The following is a 15,879-nucleotide window of genomic DNA, read 5'->3' as shown; positions in this document are numbered from 1 at the left end:
ATCTCTGGGCAAAGATCAAGTTGAAATGGAAAATACTCAAAGAACAAAACAGCAGGTTTCTCCAATCACACACTCTCCAAACCCTTCTGGATTCAAGTTGAAGAACAAAATGTTACTGCCCAAGGCCTTATCAAGCCTTAAGAGGGTTCTCCCAAAGAATAAACTTTAAGAGTTTTAAACCACCACTCCTTATTTTTCTAAAGAGAGATGGCCCCTGATAAAAGCTGTATCTATGACTGAGTTGCATTGAAATGATGTATGTAATCATCACAAAGAAAATCCTCCCTTTTTTATTGGCAGGGTAAGAGAATGACAGGTAAAGGCCGTAAACGAGAACGGGAATTAACTTTGGTAAACGGGAGAGAAACTCCTAACACATCTGACGCCAGTTTGACAGCCCTCCTGGCTACAGACAGGGGGGGATATCAAGAAAATTTGGAACAAGTTGCATCATTGGCTTTTATGCTGGATCTTTGTTGATGTGTCATAGCACACAAAGACTCCTTGAGGCTCACTGAGTCTCTAAAGTCAGCACATTGTTCCTGCAGAAATACCACATCTGTGAGAGAAACGCCGTTATTCTGCAATGTGTATGTACACAGTATGGTGTTATTAAAGACCAATAAGCCTACTGCACCTTTCATTTTCCCTATGAATGCCCAAAATACAATTCCATATCACCAGAAAGTGCAATATAATATACAGGTAACTGACAAAAATAAAGGAAACACCAACATAAAGTGTCTTAACAGGGCGTTGGATCACCACGGGCCAGAACAGCTTCAATGCGCCTTGACAAAGATTCTACAAGTGTCTGGAACTCTTTTGGAAGGATGCAACACCATTCTTCAACGAGAAAATCCATCATTTGGTGTTTTGTTTATGATGGTGGAAAACAGTTACTAATACACACACACACACGCTCTCTGTCTGTCTGTTCGTCTGTCTGATGACGGTCAGATGGTACTGTATATATGGTCTCTACCCTAGGGACCCGTCTGACTGCACAGCGTTACAACAGCAAACACAAATAAAAACCACACGACTCCCTTGGTGACACAGAAAAAGATGTATTCAAAATGTCCACACAAAAGCCCATTGCTCAAGAACGACGACTACGAGAAAAAGAACGGCAGATGATAAACAACTTTGACTGTCGAAGGAAGGGAAAGAGGTGGCTTCTGAGGTTTTGCCCTTTCTGTTATTATAAGGAACTATGAAATGAACCAGAAACCAAATGTTCCTTTCCCCCCATTACACTTTTGAAAAGGCAATAAAAAAAATAATTTACTCTGACAGAGACACTGTCTGGAAACCTGCAAACTCACTTTCTCCCCCCCCCCCACAACGTCTTCCTTTTCAGACTCTACTGTACATACAGTAGTTCCAATGCTGGCCAGGAAAGACAAGAAGACTTTCTCAACATCTGACTTCACTCCAATCTCTGCCCTCACCCCACCCCATCAGCCCCCTCTCACCACCCCCCCTCAACCACCCTCTCAGCCCCCCTCGCACCCCCCCCCCCCCCCTCAATCACCCTATAAGCCCCCCCACCCCCTCAGCCTCCTCTCACCACCCCCCCTCAACCACCCTCTCAGCCCCCCTCTCACCCCCCCCCCCCTCAACCACCCCCTCAGCCCCTTCTCACCACCCCCCCTCAACCACCCCCTCAGCCCCACTCTGAACCCCTCTCTGCTATAGGCTGCCTGATGGTAGTGGTTGTGGGAAACCAAACCACAGACAGACGTGTGGTGGGTAGCTAAACGTTCAGGGGTGACAAGCCTAGTATGACCCTCACTGAGAGTGACCCGGACTGCAATTGACCTGCAGATGGGGCATTTACATTGACAAAGAAATTAGGACGAATTGCTCAACATAAGTGAGTGGTTTGGGTAGACATGTGGTATCAAAACTGGTCATTCACAGCCCTCAGGCTTAAGCTAAAATGAGCCTCCACTGGGCTATAGTATAAAACAAACAGAATCAGTAAAAACAAATGACCTGCAATAAAACAAAATCAGTTGTTGTGATTTGCATTTGACTGTCCTACTAATAACTAGTGTTCATAATCATTTCAAGGAGAGCGCTCAAGTCTCCTCAGAGTCCGACCTCCACAGCACAGCGCATCACACTAATGTTTCCCTGAGACGGTGAGCCACCAGTCATGTGAGAGGAGAGATGTGATTGACAGGCAGGAGCTCCCCCCCCTGGCTGGTTCAGAGACAGACCTTAAAGCCCTGCGCTTCATTACCAGTCCTCCCCAGACACCTCCACATACACCTCTACCCTCAGCACTTCCACTGCTGTCTGATGGAGCCAACCTGAACCCAGACATGCTTATCATACAGGAGCGATGTTGATGTCTAAAGCAAAACAGGCTACAAGCTGGGTGGGACAGCGGTATCTTGATCCCTGCAGTACCTTCCTCAGAATTCCCCCTTTCCTTTGGTTTACAAGGGCAGAGAAGAAGAGAACAATGATTTTACAGACCCATCGTTACAACGTTGGAGCAGTCATAAACGCTTTGCCAATTTCCTTTTTTTTGTTGTTGCGCTAAATCAAACTATACCAGAAAGGAAAGCTGAAGACATGGTATATGTTAAAACAAAATGGAAGAGTTACGGTCTGTGAGAAATCCCTGTTTGGCTATGGTAAAGGTCAGCAGTAACCCTACGTACAGTAGACTCTTGTTTTCCGACTAGCCCGGTCACTTGGTCACATAGGAGCTTTCATTCTCCAGGTAGACTCTCGTGTAAGATCTGCTCCCACAGTGATGGAATATTGGAGAGCAGAATCCCAGACGCCACAATGTTACAGAACTCTAGAATCCAGACACATGATTCCTGTACGGGCGGATGTGTGTCGAACCAGAACACACACACACACACACACACACACACACACACACACACAGTGTCCGTTTCAAAGCCCAAACGAAACAGGAGTGCACTTTGAAACGGTTCAAAAGAACTCGGATGTTACAGAGATAACACAGTATGATTGCAGAGTGGGGTCTGAATGGATGGTTGGTCATTTTACATGTTGTCGCTTTCATGTGCGGGCGATCATGTTTAGTGTTTAGAAGATGAGGGAGCAGAGGAGTAAGACCAAACTTGAGGAAAACTGGGAAGTTAGTGCAAGGGCTCGGACACACCAATAACGTTTGCTGGCCCGAGAGTACTTAGCACCTCTGAACAGAGTGGCGGTTGTAATTTGATTAACGAGTGCGCACCCATTGAATCGCATGAAAATGTTGTCAGTCAGTCAGCAGTGGTCCGTAAAACACAGCGCGTTGAACAATCGGTAGACGAACGCCAGAACCACATTCGGTGGGATGTGTGCGAGCCTTAAGAACATATAACTTAACAATTGGGTTATACCACTGTTGTAAAAATTCCGCCTACTTACGGAGCTCATCAAAGTGGGTCTCTATGCCGTCCACTCCAGGAACCGAGCAAATGAGTCTGGCCTTCAGGAAAGTGCTCCACTTGTTGACCAGACAGCAGTGTCCACCATCATCATTCTGCAAGGGGAGGGGGAGGGGGGGACGACAAAAGGCAGTGTCACTCACACCTGACCCCTACACAAACACCACAAGTGGACCGGTCCAAAGATCCAAATCAACAGCTGTTTTAGACAACTAGCAGCCAACACTAGTTTAGAGAGAAGCCGAGAGTAAAACAATCAGCTGTGTTTCAGTCTGTCTGCCCCATCTGTTGTGGACAGACGCCAACCCCTGCAGAGAGTAAAGGGAGTGAGGTGAAACGCGTTGACAATTATTCCCAATCCAGAACTCCTTGTACATTACAAAACATCTTCTAGACTTGTTGAACAGAGAAAATAGGAGTTTGAGAGACAATGTTCAAGTGGAGAAATCAGAGAATGCCATTTGTGCCACAATTTATATTGGAGTAATATAATAATCGTCATCCAAATCCAAAGTTATATTCCATTATGTTGTAGCTTTTATAGTGATGTACTCAAAATTCGATCAAGTTGTGTGCTTTTTCTACCATGTACTTGTATGTGTATCTATGCCAGTAGTGCTATGTCTAGTGGGAGTCATCAGAGGACAGGGGCTTAGGATCCAGACACAGGCAGGAACCAGCGTCCCTAGGGTCCATTACCAGGCGTGCAGCGAGAGGGGGAAGGCTTGCACACAGCCCAGGGTCCCCCTCTAAGGATAAACAACGTTCTGAGTCACAGCAACCACTGGGACATACATACATCATTAGATAAACATTACCCTGAGTGTGTATGTGTATGTTTGCGCTTATGTGTAAATACTGGAGGCCAAAGGCAAACTCTCCCACTCCAACAGTTTATCACAAGGGGACAACAGCATTCCCTTTAATTTGGGTTTCTTAGACTGCTCATTGGCTGTTGAGGAAGGGGGGGGGGGGGCAGGGCTGTGTTGTTTTATGTCTGACTGTGTTGAATGCTAAGATACATTCATGGTTTATGCAGAGTTTCCAAGGAGACCCCTCTACTCTGGGGATGTCTCAGTATCATTAGTGGCAGGGTACTGGGTTCGCAGGGTCAAAGGTGACAATATGAGGCAAGGGTCAAAATATGACCTCTTTCACGTTCTTATTGACTGTATTTTTTGCAGATAATGAGTTACAGTATGTGGTTATGATGGCCACTTACCAGACAGATCCTGCCTATCCTGGACTGGGCCATGGGGCTCTGGCCCATCTCTGAAGCCTTCTCCCGGAAGAAGAAGTAGAGCTTGTCATCGTTCTTCTCAGCACTGTCTGGAATGAGGTGTGCCTTGATGAATGTGGGATCTGAAAGGCAGAGAAAGTGCGAGAGAGAGAGAGAGAGAGGGAGAGAGAGAGAGAGAGAGGGAGAGAGAGAGAGGGAGAGAGAGAGAGCGAGAGGGAGAGAAAGAAAGAGAGAGAGGGAGGGAGAGAAAGAGAGAGAGAGAGAGAGGGAGAGAAAGAGAGAGAGAGAGAGGGAGGGAGAGAGAGAGAGAGAGAGAGGGAGAGAGGGAGAGAAAGAAAGAGAGAGAGGGAGGGAGAGAAAGAGAGAGAGAGAAAGAGAGAGAGAGAGAGAGAGAGAGAGAGAGAGAGAGAGAGAGAGCTGATAATGAGACAGATGCTAGTGAGAGTCAATTGAGGCCTAAATTTGAGCTCATGTCACTGCTGTACATTCCAAATATCCCTCATTATTCTCACTCTATGAGCACAATATGGCGTCGCCCTCTCTTCTCATGCTGGCTCACTGATTGGGGCACTGCTGGACACATCAAATAAACCCGGTCCTCCCTGCTGCTACAGAGACACAACCCAAATGGGGGCAGACCCTGTGGAGGGTGGGGAACATTAAGCCATATTGGAAGAGCAGGATGTCCTAGTGTGGCCCTGGGGCTGATGAACAGGACTCAGGAGGGGATGGGGTATGCCTCCTGCTGGTAGACGGTTGGGGGGGCAACAGGGTCACTTTGGAGAACTGCCTGGGACCCAGCCCTACTCTGAAATAATCAAAGGTGGCAACACTGACCTCCCAAACCCACCCACCCAGCCAGCAGAACTAACGTGTACAGTCTCGTAACTTTAGACTATGTAGAATAAGAGACCAGGATCCAACAAAGAGCAATCCATACACGATGAAATGCCAGCAGACATGTATGGCATTAGAACAAACCATCGTTGACTCATCCACAGCACATACAGCATGTGTCGAGGCTGACGCATGACAGTGAGGAGAAACGTTTCCTTAACAGTTCCTAGAAAAGGCACTTGGTGAGTTGAGTGCAGGAATTACTGGTTTGATGTGATAGGCATTGTTGACTTTCTAATGGCTGGAACAGCTAGAGGCTTGGACCAGAGCCATATATACAGTATGAGATAGGTACTGTGAGACAGCACCGGAATGTAGAGACTGAGGAATCGATTGACACACAACGGAAGTATAAAGACAAACGCCATAGAGAGATGATGTTTGTCAGGATGAGACGTTAGACGTTACCATTTAACCATTTGGAGTTGTATTGGTCCGTCCTCATGGCTGTCTGCTTCCCCAGAGTACGGAAAATGGACGCGTCTGTCCCCATGAAGTCAATGTAGACCCCCGCGTAGAGCTCCCCATCTGTCAATCACACAGAGAGAGAGAGAGAGAGAGATATATAGAGAGAGAGAGAGAGAGAGAGAGAGAGAGAGAGGGAGAGAGAGAGAGAGCGAGAGGGAGAGAGAGAGAACCCACTTTTAGACATAATATGACATTTGAAATGTCTTTATTATTTTGGAACTTTTGGAAGTGTAATGTTTACTGTCCATTTTTTTATTGTTTATTTCACTAAGTGTTTATTATCTATTTCACTTGCTTTGGCAATGTAAACATATGTTTACCGTGCCAATAAAGCCCTTAAATTGAAATTGAATTGAGAGAGAGAGAGAGAGAGAAAAAGCGAGAGAGAGAAATCAATGGGAAGATCATAGAAAGACAATAACAAAGAGGTTGACAGGAAGAAAACCACAGGTGATTAGTGACTACAGTCCTTTGTTATGGAGATATGGCCCTGTTTTCTTTAGGGCAGGAACACACTGTATCCCTCCGCTCACCATAACCAACAGTAGCCCTCAGCTGGTGGCCAGGGTCAGGCTGGACAAAGAGGAGATAGATCCCAGGGTAGACACTGGGGACCTGGGGCAGGATGTGAGGATGTGGTCATTGGCGCAGGTCATGCGAACAGTGTGGGGTGGAGACCTGGGAAATGCCCACCCCCAGTTGATTGTGGCTGAGTGTGAGTGAGCAGGCGCTGCCCCAGTATGGGACCTGTTTAGAGAGTTGACAGATCTCCCTAAAGACAAAACAGCATTTTCCTTCTACAATCGGATCAGATTGAACCTCTTCACCATAGCGACCAAACACGACAGAAATATTGGGGTCAAGAGAGGTACATTGAAATCTATAATAGAGGAATTCCTTGTTTTGAATTTGTGTGGTACAGTATGACTCTGGCCACATTGTAGGTCGGTTATATAATAGCTGAGTTGCTGCAGTAAGTGGATGCTTGCTAGTTTCACCCAGGTCAGCTCTAGGTGTGGGCTGACCGGTGGTGTAAAGTACTTTAGTAAAAATACTTTAAAGTAGTATTTAAATGGGGTTATCTGTACTTTAATATTAAGATTTTTGTCAACTGTTACTTTTACTTCTCTACATTCCTAAAGAAAATAATTTACTTTTTACTCCATACATTTTCCCTGACACCCAAAATTACATTTTGAATGCCTAGCAGGACAGGATTCACACACTTACAGCATCGAGAGAACATCCCTGGTCATCCCTACTGCTTCTGATTTGGTAGACTCGCTAAACACTAATACATTAATTGTATATCATGTCTGAGTATTGGAGTGTGCCCCTGCCTATCTGTAAATAAAATATAAAAAATTAAATTGTGCTGTCTGGTTTGCTTAATATAAGCTATTTGAAATATATTTAAAACCAAATACTTTTTGACTTTTACTCAAGTAGTATTTTACTGGGTGACTTTCACTTTTACTTAAGTCATTTTCTTTCTATTAAGGTATCTTTACTTTTACTCAGTGGTGTAAAGTACTACTTAAGTAGTTTTTTGAGCATCTGTACTTTACCATTTATATTTTTGACGACTTTTACTTCATTACATTCCTAAAGAAAGTAATGTACTTTTTACTCCATACATTTTCCCTGACAGCCAAAAGTACTCGTTACATTTTGAAGGCTTAGCAGGACAGGAAAATGGTCCAATTTATGCACCTATCAACAGAACATCCCTGGTCATCCCTACTGCCTCTGATTTGGCGGACACACTAAACACACACGCTTCATTTGTAAATAATGTCTGAGTTTTGGAGATAGGCCCTGGCTATCTGTAAATAAATAAAAACAAGAAAAAAGTTCAGTCTGGTTTGCTTAATAAGGATTAGCTCCTTTTTTCAATTTCTGCCTAAAATGACATACCCAAATCTAACTGCTTGTAGCAAGGAAATACATATGTTTACCTTTATTTAACTAGGCAAGTCAGTAAAGAACAAATGCCTAGGAACAGTGGGTTAACTGCCTTGTTCAGGGGCAGAAAAACAGATTTGATTCTTGTCAGCTCAGGGATTCGATCTTGCAACCATTCCGTTACTAGTCCAACACTCTAACCACTAGGCTACCTGCCGCTTTTGATGCCATTTGAAAATAAACACTTTGAAGTTGATGGAAATGTGAAAGGAATGTAGTAGAATATAACACAATATATCTGGTAAAAGATAATACAAAGAGAAAAAAAACGTATTTTTATGTACCATCATCTTTGAAATGCAAGAGAAAAGCCATAACGTGTTATTCCAGCCCAGGTGCAATTTAGATTTTGGTCACTAGACGGCATCAGTGTATGTGCAAAGTTTTAGACTGATCCAATGAACCATTGCATTTCTGTTAAAAATGTTGTATCAAGACTGCCCAAATGTGCCTAATTTGTTTATTAATAACTTTTCATGTTTAAAATTGTGCACTCTCCTCAAACAATAGTATGATATTATTTCACTGTAATAGCTACTGTAAATTGGACAGTGCAGTTAGATTAACAAGAATTTAAGCTTTCTGTGATAAGTCTGTGTCCTGGAAAATGTTCTTGTTACTTACAACCTCATGCTAATCGCATTAGCCTACGTTAGCTCAACCGTCCTGTGGACTGGACACCAATCCTGAAGAAGTGTTAATGTAAGGAACTAGAAATTATTTATACTTTTACTTTTGATACTTAAGCATATTTAAAAGCAAATACTTAAAACAAAACTATTACTCAAGTAGTATTTTGCTGGGTGACTTTCAATTTTACTTGAGTCATTTTCTGTTAAGATATCTTTACTTTTACTCAAGTATGACAATTGGGTACTTTTTCCACCACTGGGGCTGACATAGGAAGTCACAGAGGGGGGTCATGGGTAGTGTCACACAACTCTGGGTGGCTGGGAGGTCAGTGGAGTCAAGCCAGAGAGGGAGAGGTCAACTGCCAAGTCTGACCACCTGCCTTTAAGCTGCTGACAACACCAGACCACCTACTGATATGAGACCTTACATACCGATGCATGCTTTACCCATTAAGAATGTTCAATCCAGCAAATAACTTTGCAGTACACTCTTTTTGATTATGACAATAATGTGACAATGGGACAGTTAACGTCACCACAGGGTAGCTGCACATGAAAAGAGGCAGAAGTATTTGAATTAACAAGCTCCAGAGTGGGACTAGCCAATGGTGCAGTAATAGCTTCCACAAGGGTTGGACTGACCACAAACATTCCTTGGGGAAGAGAGGAATAAACCTTGATGGGAAACAAACCTTTTGTTTCCATAGAAAGACATTCAAGTCTTCCAATAATGGAAGAAGTGAGCTGAGAGAAAGGAGATAAACGGGAACTTACTGATCAAAGCTGAGACGCTGTTGAGTTTAGGGTCGTAAGGACATTTGCCTTTACCCGAATCCACCTTGCCCGGCTCCAAACGGAAGATATATTCCTGCAATAAACAATAAAATATGTAAACTACCATTCATTATTCTGTCATTTCCATTGAGAACACAGAGCAGAGTTGATCCCGGCCTTATAGAATTTGTGCATTACAAGTTTTCACATACTGTAGTCCTGTGGAGGGAGATACTGACACATGGATGACGAGACATTGGCAGACCAGTAAGGGCAACACCATGAAGTGATGGGCAGACTAGAGGTTGGTACACAAATGGTTTCTGAGCACGTCTCTCAAATGCTGTTTTTGTACTGATCCAGATGTTCTCTCTGCTTCCACACAACAAGCGGTGCCAGAGCAACACGTCTGACACCAGCAGGCTCCTGAAGAGCTTCGATCACCAAGCCATAAGACTGCTAAATAGCTAACTAAATAGCTACATGGACTATCTGCATTGACCCTTTCATTTCTATTTTTGCACTGACTCTATGCACACTCACAGGACCCTACACATTCACACACACACACACACACACACACACACACACACACACACACACACACACACACACACACACACACACACACACACACACACACACACACACACACACACACACACACACACACACACACACACACGTACACACATTTATACTGACTCTTCACACACACACCCGCACTAAACCTAACCCAGAGATAGACTAGAGCACCCCTTTTATACAGCCTATCCAGAAAGGATAGAAAACAGCTACAAACCCACCCACCCACGCACACACACACACACACACACACACACACTTCAATGGCTCCCACACATAACACGCACACACATTCATACTGACTCTTCACACACACACCCGCACTAAACCTAACCCAGAGATAGACTAGAGCACCCCTTTTATACAGCCTATCCAGAAATGATAGAAAACAGCTACAAACCCACACACACACACACACACACACACACACACACACACACACACACACACACACACACACACACACATCATATCCTGTATGCTGCTGCTACTCTGTTCATCATATATCCTGATGCCAAGTCACCTTGGTATTGGAACTGACCCTGTATATAGCTTACTTACATTCTCCTGTCCTTCTTATTTCTATTTCTTGTGTGTTTTTGTTCTACTTCCCTTTATTTTATAATACTACGGACATTGTTTACTACATTGTTGGGAAAGAGCTTGCAAGAAAGGCATTACTTGAAACTATGTAAAACACACACTCACATATTAGCGTATTAGCGCTGAGCAAGGGAGTACGACGCGTACAAGGCCGGGTTATCGGCGTGATGGAGTGCTTGAGCTAAAATATGCAGAGAGTGATAGAAAACTCATCCACCATGCTCCTAGTGTTAGTGATGCGGAGGATAGCTCAGGTCTGCGAGCCAGGAGGACATTTTTAGCATCTGTCTCAACATTGTGTCAAGTAGCTTGCTGTACTACTGAGGGTTGGTAGTAATAATAATGTTATATTAGTTCAACATTTGTGATTGAATGTAGAGCATGTGATTTAGGCACAGTAATGGAAAACCTAAACAGATTGGCTTTCAAGAAACATGAAACGTAAACGCTTTCCTTTTGCGCCTAAGAAGAAAACTGTCCTTTCACTTAGCTGACAATTAATTATCACATGCCATAAAATGCTCATTACACACGTCAGGATTACATATTTGACTAAAAGGCGAGTTGGACAAATACACTTCCCCCTCCCCCCAAAAAAGACTGTTTGCAGACTGTTTTGAACTGAAGCTAGGATGCTATAGTTGGACTGTGTTCTTATACCCTGGTGTCTATGGTTCCACTTGACGTAGCTTCAGTACATACCCTCCCTGGGTGGCTCCCATGACACATGAAGGCAGTACATTTACAAAGCATTCATTTGTTTTCCAAGCTACCAGGGTGAATCAGGATCTCTACATTTGTAAGGAGTCCTTGCAAACTTTTGACAGTATATATTTATGGCCAAAGTTGTGTATCTTCTCTGACTTGTTGTGGTACTCATTGGAATGGATCATGCCATTGTCCTCCACCACACATGTTTTTATTGCATGCCTTTGAATGATTTGGCTAATATTAATACGTAGCCTACCTCTCAACATTCTAGTAGCTAAGATGAATTATAGACCAAGTACAGTAAAATCCCTTTTTTTAAAGTAGGCCTTTTGAGGTCACAAAAATCAAGTCATATTGGATGCTAGTGAATGTAAAGGACTGGACTCTGTTATACTAACCAACTTAACTTATGAATAAAACAGCTCTACTATTTAACTGTGATCATAAACGCTTGAATCCAAATCTCTAACACCTTATTTCATCCACACCATAGTCAGCTGCGTCCATTTTGAATCTCAGCAGGAGGAACATGATAAGACAGGGCTTCTAAGACCCCAAATGGGCACCTGACCCAGGACCAGGTTCTACAGTAGCCTCCCCTCGGCCCATGGCCCACCTTTGGCTCCACAGGCCCTGCCGTAGTGGTGAAATCTGCCGCCCGGTTGGTCCTCCCTCCGGACTGGGCCGCCTGCAGGTAGTGGGCCTAAAAAAAGAGGACACGTGCCACGCGATTACCACGACGGTCGCATCGGCTGCACCCAACCGGAGACCCCAAAACCAATGGAAAATTCAGTGAAAATTCAACCAAAGAGTTGACCAGGAGCAGAACAGAAAAAGATCAAAGAAAGACCCATAACCGTAAAAAAACAACAACAAAAAAACATGACCACAACAGAAGAAATTAGTTTGGACTCCATGAGGAATGTAAAGACTGACAGAGGTGAGAGAATAGAACTCAAAAAAGTAACAAATCAGAACTCTAGTAAACCGCGCTAGAGAGTTCAACAGAGAGTTCAGTGATGATGTCATGTGCATAAATCAATCTGGATGAGTATCAGTACCAGCCTCTATCTAGGTTGCCAGATACATGCAGAAAACATGGTATGTCATGCACGTGCACACATAGCCAAGGTTCAGCAACATATACAAGATAAACGAGACAAAGGTGGACCCATTTAGGTGAAAAGGAGCTCAGAGAGAAAAAAGGACAATGGCGGGAGTGATCTCAGAGAAGGCGATGTGTAGGTCATATCTGGAAAACCTTGGTTAGCTGTCTAAGGACTCAACACGTGCGAGGCCTTTGGAACGAACACTGGGAGAACTCCCAAAACAAATGGTTTCTGTTTACAGCTCTAATTTTACCCAAGGAAAACCTTTACAGTACAAGTGACGTAGCTAGCGGATGAATGACAAGGGGGCGACTGGCCTGTACATTGAAACCCAAGTCCTCCTATTAAACGCTGAGACTAAACAGGCGGGATAGCAACAGTAAGTGTGCACTGGGGACGGCAGCTGCCGAAGCTCTGATGTCTGCTGGTCTATGAGGGACAGAGGGAGGAATGGAGGGACGGGGGGGACGGGGGGGGGGGGGGGGGTGAGTTACAAGGCCGGTGATGGATGAGAGGCTCCATCAGTAATGATGGGCTTTCAGAGCCTCCCAGTCAGGCCAGAACACTACGCATAAACAGGTGAGGGGGGAGAGGAGACCACCGCTAGAGGGGAGAAATAGTAGCAGCTGTTTTAGACACACTTTCAACATGCTCTTCCCACCGGTACTATAGCTGGCAGTTAGCTTCCTATGGTGGACGTTAGCTGCCTCACCAACATGATCCACCATAACAGTGTGACACAAAGTGCCCGGGACAAAGGAGAGTTACACATCTGTGGAGAGCTCACTATAAGCCTTTCTCTGGGTTCACAAGACCATGGACAGAGCGAGTCAATGTGAACAGGGGAGCAGAAAATGAGCGGCAGGAAAGGAACAGACCGTGACAATGACAGACGAGGTGGGTTGATTGACAGATCTGACTCTGAAAGAGGGGGAGTTCAGGGGTCAGTGTCACCATGGTCAGATACATCTGGTCTCTGGTTACCTGGGACCTGCGTCCGCGGTCCACATAGGTGCAGACGGGGTTGTAGGCCCCTGTTCCACACACGTATAGGTGGGTCCGGTTCCACGGCTCGATCAGACGGATGAAGTTCCCACATTCCCCCTGAAAGAGAAAATCAAAAAACGTTAATAATAGGAGACGTTTAGGCCTTCTGAGAAAAACAAAATGTCAAATTGATGATCAATAACCTTCAGCTAACCACCTCAAACACCCTCAGCTACCATTTTTGATTGATCTGAGTCTGGTGTTTGGCTGCAGCACTACTCCCTGCTGGCTTTCTTTATTGGACACACACACGCACACACTTGTACACGCACGCTGGAACACAAACACACACAGAGTCCGGCTTTAGAATAGGACAGGTCAGCGGCCCCTTCTTGGAGGTGCTGGTAATGAGAACAGATCTGTGCCTCTACGATCTGAGGCCCCTAATCTCACCTACCAGCTGTATGGAAACCCAGTCCCCGTGCCTTAACCCCAGACAGTACCCTTGCCTTAACGCCAGCCAGTCCCCTTGCCTTAACGCCAGCCAGTCCCCGTGCCTTAACCCCAGCCAGTCCCCTTGCCTTAACACCAGCCAGGCCCCTTGCCTTAACGCCAGCCAGTCCCCCTGCCTTAACCCCAGCCAGGCCACCTGTCTTAACCTCAGCCAGGCCCCCTGTCTTAACCTCAGCCAGGCCCCCTGCCTTAACCCCAGCGAGGCCCCCTGCCTTAACCCCAGCGAGGCCCCCTGCCTTAACCCCAGCCATGCCCCCTGCCTTAACCCCAGCCAGGCCTCCTTGCTGGCCACAGTAATACAGGATTACACAGCTAGGGCCAGTCCGGGCAGATACGATCTCTGTGAGTGCTGCATGCTGTCCATCTTGTTGCAGGAGAAAAGGATGTACCAACCATCCACAATGAGATGTGTGTAGAATAGGGGATAAGCCATTTTAGCATAGCTAACCCAAAAAACATGACAGATGCACACCAGTCAATTCATTTCATTGTGTGTGTGTTGGTGTGTGCGCGCATGTGTGTGTGCACAGGTGTGTGCATTATTCATTCCATAGTTGTGCTCCCCCCAAGAGTGCAGTGTGCATGATTGCCTTTGACCTCTTGCCTGAACTGACATCCCCTTTGAATTGCTTTTGAATTGTCATCATCTGTCATTCCCTAAAGAGGGGCCAGGTTTGCCAAGATGTCTACAGACAATGTAATATTTTATTATTACGGCGTTGGAATTCCACCCCTCTCTCACATATGCCTGCACAACACACACACACGCACACATGCACGCTAGCTCATACATGCATATGCACACACAGTGGCCCATACTATGTAACCAAAGGCGGTGAGATGTGCGGGTCAGCGAGCACGTTTAAATGAACATTCCAGTAGGATAAACAGAGGCCTGCTTTCTCAATACCAGCAGGGGAGCACGGTTATTATCCAAACCCCCCTTCACCTCTCCACCATACCCCATCCTGCATGCCACTGCCCAAATACACCCCTTAGGGCTGTGTGTGGGGGTGTCGACATGTGTGAACAAATCAACAGCGAATTCAGAGGAGGATCAGACCTTGATATGGATTTAAATGGTGCTCTCAGGTCCACGGGGGGCTTGTGTGTGTGTGTGTGTGTGTGTGTGTGTGTGTGTGTGTGTGTGTGTGTGTGTGTGTGTGTGTGTGTGTGTGTGTGTGCGTGCGTGAGTGTGTGCGTGTGTGTGCGTGTGTGTGTAAAGGTACCTCTGAAACAGATGTGGTTAAACAGGAGCTTTAGCCTCCAGCTACAGTCCTTCACACCCTAACGGCCATTTTAGCATGATTCAAAGGGGTAATGGGAGGGTAATGTTGGATAAGGAATGAATGATGTCAACAGCGCAACTAACCCAAATGTCACGATGGTTGAGAGAGCACGGTACTTACGTTGGTATCCTTCCCCGACAAAACACACTCTGTCTTCCTCTGAGGAGCCACAGGCCAGTGAATCTGAGAGAGAAAGGAAAGAGCTGGTTAGTTTTAATGCTTCACTATACAGCCGGTCTAGGATCAATAGTGGTTTGGGGCGTCTCTTACTATGAGCGGCTCCTTGTTGATGTCATGCAGGTCCAGGGACAGGATGTAGTCCTTGCTGCCCACATACATGCGGTCGTGGTCCTCGTCCATACGCAGGATACGGTAGTCTGTTGAGTTGAGCAGGAAGGAGAAGTGGTGGGCAGTGCCAGTAGATCGCAGCTCTAGAGAGAGAGAGAGAGAGAGAAATAGGTTTAATCACTGCCGTCATGAACACTGTGGCCGTAAAGTGCAGCATATATACACATTGAGAAACACGTGTAGCCCACAGAGTGTTTCACCCACCGAGCGATTAGCCTTTATTGGGAGTCAGTTCAGGGCAACACAATCCTAGAACTGGCACAGGAACTTCACAGTAACAGTCTTTTGCTTGCCAAAACTCTGAAAATACTGTTTCTGGAAATGATATTT

The 15,879-nt window shown here is 45.4% G+C and overlaps 1 protein-coding gene across 2 annotated transcripts in view; it reads right to left on the bottom strand.

Annotated features, from left to right (window-relative positions):
• The window catches only part of LOC139413283 (semaphorin-3F-like), a 75,954-nt gene that overhangs the window by 8,206 nt on the left and 51,869 nt on the right, over positions 1–15,879 (bottom strand). Inside the window, exons 3-10 of one of the 2 annotated variants that reach the window (XM_071160484.1) lie at positions 15,472–15,632; positions 15,322–15,384; positions 13,397–13,516; positions 11,920–12,006; positions 9,405–9,498; positions 5,974–6,093; positions 4,651–4,790; positions 3,409–3,523 (exon numbers count right to left, since the gene is read on the bottom strand). In XM_071160484.1, the coding sequence (XP_071016585.1) occupies positions 3,409–3,523; positions 4,651–4,790; positions 5,974–6,093; positions 9,405–9,498; positions 11,920–12,006; positions 13,397–13,516; positions 15,322–15,384; positions 15,472–15,632 (900 nt within the window). The remainder of the gene's footprint in view (positions 1–3,408; positions 3,524–4,650; positions 4,791–5,973; positions 6,094–9,404; positions 9,499–11,919; positions 12,007–13,396; positions 13,517–15,321; positions 15,385–15,471; positions 15,633–15,879) is intronic. The other variant, XM_071160485.1, reaches the window with a different exon arrangement.

The sequence above is a fragment of the Oncorhynchus clarkii genome, chromosome 7 (genome assembly GCF_045791955.1).
Source record: "Oncorhynchus clarkii lewisi isolate Uvic-CL-2024 chromosome 7, UVic_Ocla_1.0, whole genome shotgun sequence".
Lineage (NCBI taxonomy): Eukaryota > Metazoa > Chordata > Actinopteri > Salmoniformes > Salmonidae > Oncorhynchus > Oncorhynchus clarkii.
The sequence above is the reverse complement of the archived record's forward strand: the minus strand, read 5'-3'. Positions and strand labels throughout refer to the sequence as shown.